At 38.5% G+C, this 17279-nt stretch overlaps 1 protein-coding gene across 1 annotated transcript; it reads right to left on the bottom strand.

The window, feature by feature from the left end:
* Positions 1–3504: 3504 nt before the first annotated feature.
* Positions 3505–17247, bottom strand: notchl (notch receptor, like). Its single transcript, XM_085423820.1, has 12 exons — positions 17134–17247; positions 16682–17056; positions 15439–15583; positions 14398–14730; positions 12857–13068; positions 12288–12612; positions 10766–10941; positions 9679–9740; positions 9294–9417; positions 7450–7547; positions 6932–7263; positions 3505–4443 (listed from the first exon to the last, which is right to left on the bottom strand). Exons 2-12 carry the CDS (start codon positions 16731–16733, stop codon positions 3933–3935), a joined length of 2370 nt encoding a protein of 789 aa, XP_085279946.1. The 5' UTR covers positions 16734–17056; positions 17134–17247; the 3' UTR covers positions 3505–3932.
* Between the last annotated feature and the right edge of the window lie 32 nt (positions 17248–17279).

The raw sequence follows: 17279 nt of genomic DNA, 5'->3' as shown, positions 1-17279 counted from the left end.
TCGTGGGAAAGGAGGAATTAGCGCTGCATTTACAGCTACCTGTTAAAATTGACACAACTCTGAAAGTGAGAGGCGACACTTCCCACGTTCGCACGCGTATTTTCCACTTTTTACAATCCAGACGCTTTTCTTTCCAAGCTCCTTAGAATTCCCACCGACATTCATGCAAATAAGATGCAGACAGAAAAAATTCTTCCAAGATATGAACAGATCTTTAAATTAATGCAGTTAAATGCCAGGGAACAACTAAAAAAAAACATCACGGTCTTCATGTAGTCAAAGTTGATTCGTCAGTTTTAATTCCTGTTCCCTTAAATCTACAGATACAAACATTTAGACACTAAAACAGCAACACATAAATGCCAGCCCGTTTATCACCGACTCACTGTCACTTTGAAAATAGACCTTTTGTCGCACAGTATCATGCAAATAATTATTCATGAACGCCGATAAAGGTAGTGTGAGGTTTGTGAATCACCTCAGGGTGACTTTGATATTCAGAGTGTGGCAACACGAGGCAACAGACACGTGCCAAAATACAATGACTATTCAGTAGATCTTTATTATTATTCACGGAAGTGAGATAGATTATTAGTAATGACAAATACGCCGTGATTAGAATTAATTGATAAAGTTTTTCAGAAGCTCACTAAAACCTACTACAGGTAGGAATACATCAATAAATGTGACTTTTAAGTTCATCCCTCCACAACTGGTCGCTGAAGATGTAACAAATATAAACATGTATGCATATATTTAATTACTGATTAAGGCATCTAATTTCCTTTAAACGTTTTACTTTTAATACATTTGTAGTAATTTTGGAGATACATGCAGACTGAATGGCGCGTCGCTTGGAGTTTTCCCTAATCCTCTGGCGCGTGCAGCTGCCCATACAAGTGGGAGAGGCACGAGCCTTTGAAATGTGTAATCAGCCCCTCTGAGACTTTACTTGCATATGTGACAAAAGAGCCGCCCACACAGCGTGAAGCTCAGGTAAATCACTCCGACCTTTTAGGCCATTATCCTGTACAGAGAAATGAGATGTGTCCTTATAAAACAGGCTCTGGGGTAAAATGGTTATGAAGACAAAGCCGAGGCATCTTTCAAGTGTCGAAGTTTTTAGCAGTGAGCAAAAATCTGCAGCAAGGAAAAGTCTCATGTTGTTCCTATATTTTTTTCATTAACATTTCTATATTCATGTCTGTAGATATTTGTCTTTTAATCATGACTGTATAACAACAACTTTGTGCACACATGTTTCGCCGACTAAGAGTCAGGAAAGTGTATTCTGAATTTGAGGGAGTGCGTAATTTTTTTAGGCGCATCCTTGAAAACGTGTGAAAAAGGGGACTGATATCAAAAGGTAACAGTAGCCTGTTTGTGTGTTTAATGTAAATATGTAATTTTCTTGTTTTCCGCCTCCTCTCCCAAAGACTCTTCTTTAGGATGTATCACTTCTAACACGTAATAAAGTGAGAAACTATTCTACAGTTCGATTCCCATGAGAGAGAGTTTGGTGAGGTATCCCACGGTAAACGATGGCGATAAAAGTGTGAATATCCATTAAATATTCAGCCAAACTCAATCAACATCAGCTTTTATCTGTTGTTAGATAATCTAAAAGGGATTTAATGTTAATACAACTTTTCAGTCTGGATTTCTGAATTGTTATGAGAGGTCTGCAAAGGGATCTTCAAAAGAAACCGTGACGCTAAATTCCATATTTTTATGCGGGACTCTTTAAATGGTTAAGTTTGGTTAAATGGTCACAAAAATGAGAACCTATTTGGGGATCTTGTGGCAAGGTCTAACGTGTGCTGTGCGTGGGAATCCAAGAGTCACCTTTCCTCCAAGAACACTTTGCAAATGAAGTATCAGTTTTAACAGGTAATAAAGTGAAGATTGAGCCTGCTGCTCCACATTCCCACGGCCAGAAAGAGCTGCAAGAAGCAGTTTCCCACTGTCACACTTTTCCAACATTTGTCTACTTAGTGCTGTGTGCCACGACAAATGTGCATCCACCAAATTAAAAGCATTTTTTGTCACATGGTTTGGAAAACACCGGAACACTTGCTTTACGCACCTCTAAGTCTCACCATTAATATATAATCAGTTGCAAATAAAACACATTAGTACTAAATACATCCAAAGTAAAAAATATTTTTTTATATACACTGGCATTAGTAATAGGGTGTATGAGTATATTTGTTAGTAGTAGATAGGCTACCTGATTCCGGTAGAGAGCTTTTCGGGATGACCAGATATATCTGAGCTCTGATACAAAGAAATACACAAAGAAATTTAAATAAATCCAATAATTTTCTTTCACAGCAATAAAACAATAAACGTAAATAAATGTAACTAAATATACCAATTTATGTTGTGACTGTCATGTAACTTAGTGCAGAAATAATACCACATTTTGTGGTGTGCGTAAAAGTGCTTTAACGCTCACTGATTACATTTAATTCCACCTGTTTACAGACCTGCCTTCGCCACGATTCTCTTATCATGCAAGTCATTTACACCTCTGCAGCTGACAAATGCGCCTGGGAACCCAAATGCAGACGTGTAAATGACGTGCACACCTTGTGCTAGTTTTCGGGATGTATCAATTTTAACACTTAGCTGTCAGCGCAACTCTAATTCAGTCTTCCCACAAATACGCTCCTTCATCTGAAGAAAGACATTTATAAAAAAAAAAAAAAAAGAAGAAGAAGAAGAGGAAAACAAACGGAGAGAAAAATATTTTTTGTTCTGATTTAATTCAATTAGTAGAAAAAAGTCAAGAATGAAAATGACGATTTTTGTCTTTTTGTCAGTAGAAATCAAAACAGTTCCAATTGTAGCCAGAATTTCGAGTATAACAACAATAATTAATAAATAAATGAAATCTGTGCTGAGAACCATTCATCTGATAATTATTTAACTTAAAAATAATGAGACCAGAATATCTGCAGGACGTTTCCTCGGAGCAGTAGCTGCTGGCCTTGGACGTCACCAGAAAGAGGCCAGTGTTTTACGCATCACTGCCTGTGCAAAAGTGAAAACCTCGCACATCTCATCATAACTCATTTCTGCAGTCCCAAAAGCAGAATCTGACTGTTATTAAAAACGTCATCAAAGGCGATTCAGTTTTTATGGTATTTTACAATTATAGTGATTCTGGGAGCCGGTGGGGGGTGGGACGATTGAAGCAAACATTTTAAGCAGTTTTAATCTATTTTTTTATTGTTCACTCTATGCACGCAGTTTCATTTAATTAAAGTTATTTTTGATTTCAGTTTTTAAGTCCCCGGGTAAGTACCAAGAGTTGTTTGAGTGCTGCTGCACAGTTGCAGGACTTGCTTCTACAAAGACTTTGGTTTTATCATTAATGCTTGATGATCGTGAGTTGAAAAAAGATGATAGATAAAGGACTTATGATAACTTAAGAATGCGCAGACTGTGGATGTAAATTAACGAGAAAAAAAATCTACAACATGTCAACAAAAAGTCACTTTATTGCATGCATCCCTGACATCTCTGTGCAGCTATGCATGTGTTATTCATTTATTTTTCCTTGAATATTTCTTCAATGAATACCAGCTGTTGCATATTTGAGTAGAATTCATCTTAGACATTCAGTTTTATTATTTACAAAATCTGAACATGCCATATACGAGAACATTTACAACAGTATCCCTCAATCTTAACAAAACAAGAAAACAATTATTTACATGAGGCTGATTTAAAAAGAAATAATTAAAAAAGAGGTAATAAGGGAAGGAATATCTCTCTATGCTGTTGTGTATTAGTCTGACACCAATCCACTTAAGAAGCAATGGGCAAAGAAACACTGGATACAAACAATTAAAGTCCAGCTTAGGGCTTTGCACCGAATGACAAACTAAAACTGGGTGTCTCTAAAGGAAGCTGAATTTCCTTTCCTACAGGGCTGTTTGTGTGGAGTCACTCATGTTGTTTAACCTCTCACTTCTGGACTTCTGCTCCGAGTTTGTTGAACTCAGTGCTGCTTGCTCTACTCTAATAACACTGTCTCCGTTTGCAGCCGGCTGGTGTTCTGGTGGGGTAGCAGTATCGGTGGGAGGGGAAACAACTACTCTCTCTACGGGCTCATTGGGTGCTCTGTCTGACACTATAAGGTAATTGGGTTCTGGATGGTGGGCGCTAGAGCGGCGCTGCAGTGCATGCTGGGTGCAGGAAAAGGAACGCTGCCGAGGGGCAGGCTGGGGGGACAGGAAGTGAGGCGTGGCGGCTCTGGGGACTTCCTGATGCCTGTCACGGTCCTCGTCTTCTGATGTTACCTCTTGTAAGGTGCTGATTGGCCGAGGGGAGCGGCCCATGACCCGTGGAGGAACGAGAGCTGTTGCTGACTGGTTGAGCTGGGGTCGCCAGTTCTGAGGAGGAGGGTACTGCACTCGGCCCATGGACCAATCACTGGCAAGACAAGAAGGTCATCATAACATTAGACAGCATAAAAACAAACAAACAAAAAAACCTAAAGAGGTCTTTGGGAATGAACCCTTAAAACTGGAAATAACTGGTATTTTTGCAGTTCTGGGTATGGACATCAAAGACTTCACGTTTTTGGTGTAAAAGCCTGAAATAAGGTCTTGGTTAACACAAACTTATGTCCAAATGAATGTCTACATCTTCATTTTTTCTTCTGCAAATTCATAAATAACATAAAATAATGTCCCACTGATTAAATTTGAAACTTTTACATAAATAAAATATTAATTTAAATATTAATGTGCCAGTTTTGGCGACTGAAACAGCAATATATTATCTCTATTTTACTCAGTGCTAATTTCTGGGTGTCTCTGTTGGTTCAAAGAACTTATACATACACATGCAGCCACGGATGCACCTGGCTAAACCAAGCTAGCAGGTGTTAGCTGATAACTTAGCATTTCACCCATGTTGTCATTTCTTACCCCAAGAAAACAAAGATGGCAACAGCCAAAACATTCACACTGACGCACAGTGGCCATATTTTATGTACAGTCTATGTTAACAATATCTTGGATGAAAAATCAGCTAAATAACTTTAATTTTGTGACTTCAGCGTATCATCGAATGAATCTCCAAAGAAGTTCAACTATAACTACAGGAGATATTCACATTTGTTTTTATTTTCTTTGTTTTTTATGTGTTAAAATCATTATCTATTTTATTTTATGACATATTATCTCACATTACCAGGCCCTTACTATGCACATGTGGGAATATTTGCTAAAAGGTAGGTTTTATTCCCACTGCTGTCAAGTGCTTGCTCAAATGGGGTCGTTTGATTGTTGGTGTTTTGTATTATTATAGGGTCTCTACTAGAGATGGACCGATCCGATATTACGTATCGGTATTACTGGATCGGATATCGGAGAGAAATAAAAAATGCAATCTGATCCATTAAATATCAGGAAAACACCTCACAAAACTTGCGACATGGCATAACTCAGCTCATAACCTTAGCACGTCGGAGCAGTATGCTTCACATGATAGAGCGGCTGTGGCGTGCGAGAACTCTCGGCGGTCTGGTTGAGCATTTGAAGCCTTGCTACCAAACCAGCATTTCATCTCCGAGAAAGTTATCCCAGAGAGAAGTAAAGCAAGTGTGTAAGTTTCATCTCTGAATGTTTATAAAGCATTCCCACGTTAAGCTTAACAACCGATATATGGAGTGACTGCTTCTCTCCCTCCCTCTCCTGCTGCTACTTCAATCATGAAACTGATCAATGATCAGCTGATCGGCTTTTCTGTCGCGAGTCCGTCTCTCTTGTTAGTTTATCGCCCACTTTGCGCCAGAAAGAGGAAACCAGCGGCTGAACAACAGCAGCAGCTTGATAAGCTGTTGTTAGAATTTATTTAATATTACTTTCTACACCAGGATCCTTTTCTACGTAGCTGACGGCTGGTAACTGTGCAGGGGCGGATCTAGCAAAGTTATGCAGGGGGGCAGGTAGGGCATAAACAGAGAAAAGGGGGCACAAAGACATACTTTTCTTTCTTATTCTCAGTTAAAATGTCTCGCTTTTAATAAATAATTATCTGAATCTTACACTCAAAGTTTTAATCTGATGTAAAATGTATAGATGTCCATTACTGTATATAGTAACTGTTAAGTCTAATATACCTAGTAATATCTAGTAAGCTATAGTACTTTTTCCTTTGGGAAGGTACCATCTGTGCAGTCTGCAATTCTTTTGAAAAAAGATGTTGAATCTATTTAATTATTGTGGAAAAATAAAAATTTATTGTGAATTTTCTTTACACGTGCATTAAATTAAAGTTGATTGCGTCGATTAAGCATCACGAGGCAGAGGGGGGTGGTTCCCTATTTTTTTCAGCTGGTAGTTGACAACCCTATTAGTTAGGCTGCTTAATATTTCCGCTAAGTACTCTTTAAAACACCAGAATAGGGAGGATGGTGCAGGTTTACGTTTATTACGTTGATCAGTATTGCTGAACTATGAAATATCTTGGGTGCAGTGTATTTTTTGCATACAAGTATAACAGAATAGCTTTAGTGTTTTGTTTTTTAACTTGAGTATGAACTTATACAAAATGCAGCGAGATATTAAAAAAAAAGTTTTATTGATTAAAAAATACACTATATCGGATTCATATCGGTATCGACAGATATCCAAATTTATGATATCGGTATCGGACATAAAAGAGTGGTATCGTGCCATCTCTAGTCTCTACCTTGCAGTATAAAGCGCCCTGAGGCGACTGCTGTTATGGTTTGGTGTATATGAATAAAACTGACTCGAATACGTTACCCTGTTGCCATAACACAAAAATTTCCCCTTTAGAGCCTATGGAGTATCGATCCATCCATCTACCTAGCTAAACCTGTTGATTTAGCTATAAGGCTGGTAAAAAATTCTATACTTTGATCGGCCTTATAATTCCAAAATCTTACTTTTGTACTGGTGGGGTCATATCCCGATGCCCTATGATACCAGAGAAGGAGGCACTTCTTCCAGGCAGGCCTTGTGAGCCCACCCACGGTGAGTACATCAGAGTGCGCTCCTCCCACATCATGTCGCTTCCCGTGTCCACAGGGATGGGTCCTCTCTGGATCTCATGAGCCAACAGGAGTTCCAGCACTTGGTGACGCATTCCCTCTCTGGCCACGTCAATTGGCCGGCGTCCCCTCCGGTCGTGCAGCTCAAGATTGGCACCATGAAGAAGAAGAAGTCTGGCAGTGTCATAGCAGCCATGGAGGGCAGAGAGGAAGAGTGCTGTTTCTCCCTAGCAAAGAAATAATCAGGAATACCACACATTACTTATATTTATGAACACTTAATGCTTCAGAAATTCAAACATAAATGTTACTTCTGTTTGCAATTCAAAACTATAAACAACAGAAGTGATGCTAAATAAATGTCAGGATTAAAAGTCTTCACTTAACACTAGAGAAAATCCATCAGAGCTTACCTTATTGTCTTGTAGGTCCACAGCAGCACCGTAGCGAATGAGGGTCCTTGCTAGTGAGAGGTGGTTTACTGAGCATGCCCAGTGCAGGGCTGATCTCCCTGAGAGAGACAGTGTGAGTGGAGGGGGAGGTTGACAGGGGAAGAAGGGAGGGAGTAAGTCAGCCAGTGAACAACTATTACACAACGAGCCCAGAGGATGAGGAGAGGGAGGATGAAGGCAGGGGATGACCTGCCTCAGCCAAACTGGAAAAGAGATGACGGGATATAAAGGTGGAAGAATAAGAGCTGCAGAAGGAGATAGATAGAGACACAGAGGCCCAAAGGAAAGTAAAAGTAAAAAAAAAGGAAGCATGAACACCAAAGCTAATATGTCCATCGACTTGAGTTTAAGTACTAGAGCACATTAACTTTGTTCTGAGTCAGAGGAGGGCAGCAGGGGAGCTGGAGAAGGAGAGAGAGGAAGTGATGGAGGTCACAGACAGCAGAGGACAGGACAGGAGGGACACAAAAAGAGGACGTGAGAGAGATGGGGTAAGTTACAAGTTACTCAACCCCTCCGTGTGCAGGTGTCAGAAAAAAAATGACTTACTCATGAGCTGTACATGTTTGGGTTCAGGAGGCAGACATCCTCTCTCTTAGTTATTCTGCTACAGGCTCAGACTGCTCATACTCCACATTCCTCTCTTTCAGCCACTGTGCATTGATACACCACTACTGCATGTCTTGTGTATCTCTCTGTACCTTTCTTCCATCTATCTCTGGGTCAGAGATTTTGTTCTGTAACTGCTGGCTCACAACTGGGCAGGTGTTTACGATTTGCATTGTGTTTTATTTGTGTGCTGTTGCACCCCAGCTATGTCAGGGGAGATTGGCCCTGCTTCTGTCATTGGTTTAATCCTGTTAAAAGGTAGTTTTAGGTACTAGGTTTATTTTTGTAACAGATATCAGAACTTTTACTTTGCCAAGTGCCTAAAGAAAACATGTGTTTGACTATATCTCTGCCAGAGGTCTCTTCCTGTTAAACAGAAGTTCTGACTGTCTGATCATTGAAGGTCTCTCTCTGTTTTGAACTGGTGCTATATAGACTAAATTTAAACTTCAATCCACTCTCGTCTAAACAGATATTGCATTTAGACGCGTTCTTTTTTTTTTCATCACCCTGTACTGCACACTGTGAGGTGTGGGGCCACTGCGTGGGTGCATAGACAACCAGGTAAAAACTGTGAAGTAAAACTAATGTGAAGAATTGTTTGTGTTGTTTACTGAACAAACAAAAGTTTGCTGATGCCACTGTGCCGACGATGTGCACGTTTATTTAAGTAAAAATTAATATGGGTTGTGGGGAATGAACTTTGGCCTCTAAAGTGAGGCATGGCAGAAATTTAAGAACCACTGCTCTAAACAATGTAAGTTGGTGGTCCAACTCTGAAGAGTTGTTTGAAATATACAAACTTTGGTGATCCCATGACGTGAACCAACAGACAGTCAACAGTTCTGGTTTGGAGAGACATCACAAAAGGTATCGGCTGTAACGCCATTAAATTTCAAAGAGAGACCTTTTGAGGAACCGTTGTCTACCGGGTACCTTTTAATCTTTCCATTGTTTTTGTTTCTAAACATATAGTTAAAGAATTTTAGAATCATTAGCTTTAATATTTGTCATTTTGACCATGTTGTGTGTGTGTGTGTGTGCTGGAATGGCTTGGATTTTGTTCATTGTTACAACTTTTTCTTAAACCAAATGATTAAAGGAATAAACGTTTAGATTGAAATTCTATTTTAGGTTTATTAGGTTTGGTGTTGAGCCATGTTTTCGTGATAGTAACTGGGACCAGGAAGCATTACCAGTATGATCTGTATTGTTGACTGGCACTCCTGCTCGCAGAAGCTCCAAGACCACTCTGTCCAGCCCACTACGCACTGCTCGGATCAGAACCACAGACCCATCTGGGCCACACCACTCTGCAGACTGCCAACACAACCAAACCACAATGACGAGACACATAATCAATACAAACTCTGTCATAATGCCTTTTTTAAATTTATTTTAAAGAAAAGTTTAAACCTTCTTTTCTAAAATCTTGTTCTAAAGTCAAAACATAAAGAAATCTTCTTAAGTAAAACATGAAACTAAATACACCATCAGAATCTCTCTACAGTCACAGGGCAAAAACTGTTTAAATTCCTGGCATATAATGGCTTCTCGAAACATTGACATAATGAAACTGACCTGCTGAGGAGGACTGAGCAGAGGAGGAGGCATGGCATTCCTCTCCCAACCTCTAGGTGGAGCTGAGGGAAAGCAAGCAACGTTTCAGGGTTAAGGACATTATAAAAACAGGAAATGTATAGTTGTCATGAACATTTTATGTCCCACAATGCAATTTCGTGCTGCAAAGTGTGTTTGTATGAATCCTGCTTTACTATAAACTTTATTACTTTACTTTATTAATCACTTTATTCACTTTACAACAATAGTCTGTGAGTTTAGCTGTGAGATACTGAAGATACTAAATAGAGTGATTCTGGGTCTGACAGTGAATACAGTTTGAATTTCAGCTTTGTATGTGTGACATCTGTGGTGAAATGTTCAGCCTATAGGTGCAACAAATTATTATTTTTAATAATCATCTGGATAAAAATAGCTTAAAGCTCCCAAGTTTACTTTAATATTTTACTTTGAGAAACTACCAAAGCAATCAAATGCAAAAATATCAAATGAAAAACATTTTGGAGAAACTGGAAACACAGATTTGCTCTTTGAATCATAACAGTGATCTTTTCTGCTGCTGAGGTCCATCAGAAACCAGCATTTTGTGACTACAGTTGAATAAATTCAAATTCAAATTTTATTTGTCACGTACACAGTCATACACAGTACGATATGCAGTGAAATGCTTAGACAACTGCTCGTGACCTAAAAAAAAAAAGGCTATGAATAAGATAGGAAATAAATATGAAAAATTAAAAAGGGTAAATTTAACTAGGAAAGAATAAAATATAAATTAAGGTTAAAAATGAAATAACTGTACAACACAATTTAGAATGAAGGGTAAATTTAACTGGGAAAGAATAAGATAAAATATATAAATTAAAGTTGAAAATAAAATAACTGTACAACAAAATACACAATACACAGTATAGAACTATATAAGAATGTATTGTGTATTGTGTATTTTGTTGTACAGTTGTACAGAATAATGACAGATTTGATTACAATATCTGCCATATTCTTTACAGCAATAGAATTTATGGTATATAGAGATTACTAAGCCAGATAGTCAAGCAACTGAGACAAAATACTGATGTTTCCTTACACTGTATAGCTCTGCGGGGCTGAGCGGCTCCAGCACGGTAGTGTTTCTGCTCCTGGGTCCTGTGGTCACAGATGGAGGCATCGTCCTGACGTCTGGAGCATCTCACACTGAGGTCCTCCATTGAACTCTGAGTAAAGTCTGTGTCACTTCCTATATCCTGGTCCCTCTTAAGAGGCCTGAGAACCAAAGCACAGTTTTGATACGGCACACTGAAAACTGCAGTAGTTTTCATGTGGGCACATTGTGTTTTCATGTCCTTTGCTTTACTTTCTTATTTTTCAGCACAGTTAAGAACAATAATATATTATGCAAATATCGGCTGATATGAAACAAAGGTATTCATGCAGAAATGAAGAGGATATCACTGGGATGTCTCAGGTCCAGAAATATCAAATGTTCCTGTTTTCACCATAAGCCCAGTACTATATCTTAACTATGGGTACAGTTATTGATTATATGCTGTTTCACCTAAGCTTTTGATTATATTTTGAGGTTAATCAAGACTTAAGTAGAAAATATATAAGTTAAAACATATTTAAAAATGCCCTCTATGATTTTCTACATCAAATACAATGTTTAACTTGACTAAAAACCAGAAATCCTCAAACTAGCTAATATAGAATGATAATATTTGAATATATATGTATCTAAAGCCCACTGTTACGCAGATGATACATGTTCACAGCTGAATTATGATTAGTCATAGATGGGAATCATTTAAGCGTTGATGTTCACCACTATTATGTAATGAAGGTAAAATCACTGCAGTCATGGACAAAACTTGTTTTCTGCAAGGAACAAAGTTCTTTGTAAAACTTTGTCATTTGTGCATGCATAAATGCATAAATGACTGGTGTGTCTGCGTGTGTGCGTGTGTGCTTATGATGTTTTTTAACTTTATGTATGTTTTACTGTTTATCAAATATTTCCGTATCTCACCTAACAAAATATTTCCTTTTTTTGCCTGCTATTTTGAATCAAAACTTGGTAAGCATCTAAATCGGCTTTTTATCTGTTGTACAGGGGAAAAAAATTGTTAATTCACAAAGGGGAAAATGAAAATATCATAAATAATAAAATAAAAAAGCAGTTGTCTAATTCTATGAATTCCTTTCTATATTTAGAAAAAACATCTTAAACACTTGTTATTTACATATCAGACACACAGACAATTTTTTAAATGAAATCTTGTAAACAGTTACCGAAACTTAACTGGCAGCTCTTTTCAAAACTCCTGACTCCTCTTTTATTAAAAATTCTGCTTGCTGCAATCCTACAGCAATTCCTGTAAGAACAACATGGTCTAGTTTTACTCTTCACCAACCACTGGTCACCTACCTTTAAGAAACTGGGAATTGTGTTTCAGGGCAGGATTAGATGAGAAAATGTACCAGGGTGAAAGTGAAGTGACATTCAGCCTTTGTAATAATTATACAGGATGAGCTCTCTCTTGTTACTGAATGCAATGACATCATTCCGGAGATTGGCAGACAAAACATCCTCTCAAATGAGCTCCACTCACCGCATTCGCATGGCATCCTCCCCTAGCGGTTCCCTCCTTCTCTTTTTTTCTGCTTCCTTGGCCTTTTTCTTTTTCTTCAAGCTGACCTTATCTTTCTCTCTGCTGGTTCTGACCCGTTGTTCTTGGTGTGTAGCATGCTGTATCCAGGCCTTGGCTTTGCTGTCACTGTCGGTGACTTTAGACCGGTGCTGCACCCTGTCAGTACTGTTCCTCTTTGCCCGCTGCTGCCTCACCCTCCTCACTACCAGGATTACCACGAGAGGCAGCAGCAGCAGAAGCCCAATAGCTATGGCAACTACGGCCCAAAGCCATGCGGGAGTCGGCTCTTTAAATGAAAAAATTCAAACAATAAAAGAAGACACAAAGACAAAAAAAAACACTTGAAAAAGATTCATTTTTATCTTTTTGCTTGTATCTATTTATATCTGAAATATGAAACACATCAACAAATCTGAAAATCTGCACAAAATGTACACACTGGAAACACAAAGGTGTTTTATAGTGTTTTGTTTGGATGAAATTCAAAGCTGGAAATGTGCGTGTGTGGGAGACAGGACATGTGAGCCTACCTTCAACTTCCTTTTCCTCCTCTCTGCTTCCTATTTCCTCTCGGACACCTCTAATGCTGATGACGGCATCCAGCTCTGAGAGGTTGGGGAAAGAGGTAGGTTTTAGTTCCTTTACAGCACGCAGGAAATTTGCGGCCTCAGTTGCATAAGGGAAACAGGTAGAGGGTGAACGGGAGCATGGCCTGTTGTCCACTTGGAGGAAAAGGAGGGAGCTAGGAAAAAGAGAGTAAGAAATGATTGGAAAAAACATGTATGTCATCTTTGAGCATTGTTTTATATGTATTTTCGCATGGGTAAAATTACCTTTGCAAAAAGTTATACTCTTTCAACAAAATAAATTAAAGAAAGAAAACAAAACACAAAGATAATTTCAAAACAAATAAAGCTACAAAGCTCAATTATGACTGGCTTATTGTAATTAATGGAGTTCCCCAAGGTTTTATGTGTGGCCCACTTTTTTTGGTCTTAATTGTGTTAATGCACAATGATCCAAAACTTTTATGGAGAATATGGAATTTCACATTTCTGTGAATCTTCTTTCCCAGTTACTTTATTTGCTTTAAATATGTTCAAGTCTTAACTATATAGATTAAGGACCAGATTTACTAACACACTATGCCCCAAAACTGGGCATTTACAAAGAGAGTGTAGTGACATGATTGCATCTAAGAAGTGGGAACACAGACTTACTCTGTTGTATATATATATTTAGGAGTTAACATTTAGGGAGGAGAATATTTAAACCAAGCATGTGAACGGATTTACTAACTACTCCAACATTTAAAGCAGAAAACAAGCATGTCTTATTTTTTGCACTTGATACTGAAATGAATTGACTGTGCCTGTGTTTAGAAAACAGTATAACTGTAAATCACCTAAAAGACTAACCACAGCTACAGTATTTGGGGAATGGGATATGCTATTTTCCCCTATTTAGCTAAGAGCTAACACTTTATTTTTTGAATGCAAACAAATTTAAAGTTACAGATTTTTCTACATCTCTGACACATAGCCTAATCTCTAACTGAAATCAAATGGATAATTCATTAATTCTACTCTACCTCTAAGCTCATTTGTATATTTTTGTATTTTTACACAGATATTCCTAAATAATTGTACTTTTGCTGTGTAATCTTATTTTACACAAATAAGGATATGTGAAATCACAAGAGGAAAAATAGCCTCAATTTCTTCAGCTTCAGGCTCTTGGATGGTCTACAGGACAAATGTAAACAGAGTGATATCTATGGCAAAGGTAAGAGTGAGAAAAATATAATATTTATCTTTCTTTTATAATACAGTTATCGATACTCTGGTGCCAAATATCAACATTTTAATTAGAACAGGACTTGACAGGGCCACTTACTCCTTGTGGTGGTGCAGATTTGCATATTTTTAGAGTTATTATTGTGTTGCTTTGTCTTACATTTTTTATGTTGCCAGGCCAAAATGTCTCTTGTTACATAAAGGTTAAACAAAGAACATGCACTGTTTTTGAAACTCCCAATCACAATGTCAGAAACATTTGTCTCAGTACCCACCCATCTGAGTCTGCTGGTGACGCCTGCGCCAGCATGTTAGCAAGCTCCTGAGCATTAAAGTCGAACAAATTCCTGGTGGTGGCGAGGGGCACGGAGTCTCTCAGCTTGAGCGGTGACAGGAGGAGGACGCTGAGTGCCCAGAGCACGGAGCTGTTGAACGAGGCGCCACGTTGATGTGGGAATCGAGTGTGTAGGATCAGGGTGCCTTTAGCCCACACGGGGCTCTGGTGTTTGAAGCATTCGCTGCTGTCCCATCCACAGGCCGCACTATCACATCCCTGATCACAGAGGGAGTTGGCAAAATGATCACGGCAGTAGTGAATGTGGCCCGGGCTGAGAGTCATGATGAGAGCGGAGAAAAACAAAACAAAAAAAGAATAGGTGATCTAAGAAATAATCTCAACTCAAGGTATACTGAACAGTAACAGATAACAGACTACTTGTACTAAGGTTACTTAATGTTTTCATTTATTCTACTTTTATAGACACCTTTGTGCTGCCTGGATCTCTTTAGTATTGTAGTTTGTATTAGTGTTTTTTTATAGTTTCATTTTTTTTTAAAGACTGAACACTAAACTTCCATAAATGATTATAAAAGTAATAATCAACAGGTTTTACTCTTAGATTACATTGATTGTTTGTATTTCTTGGCCCAGTTTCTTTTCCATAAGGTTTTCTTTAACATAAAAATAAAAGGTAACCACAATAAAATGAGGAAAAGATGAAGAAGAACAGGTGATATTACCTCAGTTTAAAAAGCAGAGCCACAAACTACATCTTAGTTGATCAAATATTTATAAGAAGCATTAGAACACAGTACATAAATAAGCTGTTATGACTGTTTAGTGCGTCACTATCTTATTACCTTTTTGTTTCATGATATATGGTTAATCTATCTGTTCCTACACCCAAATATTTTGAAAAAAATTATATTTATATATATGCCAAAGTTGTTTTGAATTTATCACTAAGTTAAAAAATATTTGTAAGGGCTCTGAAAGTCAGAGGGCTGTAATGAAAAGAAGAACAAAAGTATTTTACTTGCAGGGAACCCTGTCCTTCAGGCAGTCAAAGCCGTCTCTGAGACACTCAGGGTCCGTACACTCTCTGTTACACGTCCCATCTGCGAACTTTTCTTTACATTTTCGGTTCACTGGGCAGTGGCCCCATGGATCACCAGATGCAGCTGTGGAGACAGATGCATATTAGACTTTAGAAAAAAACAAACAAACAAACAACAACAAAAAACTGCACTACACCACACAGCGTGATTATAGTATTCCTCACTAAATTAAAGAGTATTTGCAGATGTAGTATTTGTAGATCTACTTTTTAATTAATATTTTGTCCTCAAATGAAGCACACATGGGTATTTTAAACGGCAGGTGACTTTTATCAGCAGTGAGATATGTCACAGGTAAATAAACTTCCACAGCTCTCCAGTTTACTATTTTCTGGTACAGCAAAATAGATCCGAGGTCCTAAATTTCAGCTTATCTAACCAGACATTATGCACAGCTGCAGAAAATAAAATGACTGTACAAGCAGTTTTCTCTAACTGTTTTTATCTCCAGACCAGCTCACACACAAATTCAATCCACTCATTGTTTCAGACCCATTAGCAGCTTTTCATAACAATGCAGGTCAAGCCATAAAAGGTGGCTCCTGATTCGTACTGTTAAAGGGAACAGGAAATGAGCCTGACACAAACAGGAAGTTTCCAGGAGAAACGAATAGAAACAGGAAATGGAGTGGGTCGGGAACTTGATAAAGGTCGAAGGTTGTTACTCTGGCAATGAAGAATGTGATGGAGTTGGACAATGGGTTTGGCAGGTGTGTGCGGGACCATAAAGTCATGGTAGAAAAAAAAAGGATAGACAATAGAGCTGTAATTAGACATGTTCACTCGCCAGCAAAGGGAGTCTTTTGGATACGAGTAATTTTACAAAACTGAGCCAGGAAAGATTTAAAAAATATGTATATATACTGCTGACATAAAAAAAATAAAAACACTTTTCATTTTGTCTTTAACAAAACTATGAGCTACATTTTGATGCAAGTGTGTTTGTAAACCATGTAAACTTATAAATATTTTACACATTGAAAGAAATATAAATATGTTTGTAACTGAATGCATTTTAAACCCCTCTTCTTTCAGAATGAGCTTTCTGATCATGACATATAGCTACAGGGTTCAGTTTGGTCACTCACTGAGCAGGTGGTGTGTTTCATGTAGGTTCAATAGAAAAAGGAATTCTTTGAATGGGGAAGGGGGGTAACTCACCTTGACATGTCAAGCTCAGTGCCAGAAGAACAAACGTCCTCAGAGCTATCATCTTCAGGCCGTCCCGGTCACCAGGTGCTGCCCCTTCTTCTCAAAAAGCCGTCCTCCAGTCCAGCTGTGTGGTATTATTCCACTACAAACTGCTTCTGATGTGCCAACGCTCAGATGAGACTCTCTATTTCACGTACTGAAAAGACGCTGTAGCTCTTCCGTAGCTGCAGCCCGGCTGCTCAGAATGAATAGTTAACTGTGAGTGAAGTCACCAAATCCCCATCACTGCTGCCACCAACACCTTCCAACTCCACCACCCAGCCCACTTTGTTCACTCGCTCTTTTTTCAGAGGGCCCTGCGGATATCTGGACAACTTCCTGCCACTGTGTGGAGAAGAAAAGGAAGGGCGATAACCATGTGTGCATGTATTTGTGTGTATGCGTGTGTTTGTAATTCTTACTGTGACTCAGGGAGCTGCTGGGAGAGCCGTTACTTCATATTGTGTAAAAAGCAGCAGGGCGTGACGAGACAGATTGGTTTGGATTTGATGATTTCACACATACACACATCTGGGGAGTCCTAACAGCTTGACTGTGACTGCTCTGC

This window comes from Rhamphochromis longiceps, linkage group LG11 (genome assembly GCF_057381845.1).
Source record: "Rhamphochromis longiceps isolate RC_006_pf linkage group LG11, R_longiceps_female_GT1.1, whole genome shotgun sequence".
Taxonomy (NCBI): domain Eukaryota; kingdom Metazoa; phylum Chordata; class Actinopteri; order Cichliformes; family Cichlidae; genus Rhamphochromis; species Rhamphochromis longiceps.
The sequence above is the reverse complement of the archived record's forward strand: the minus strand, read 5'-3'. Positions and strand labels throughout refer to the sequence as shown.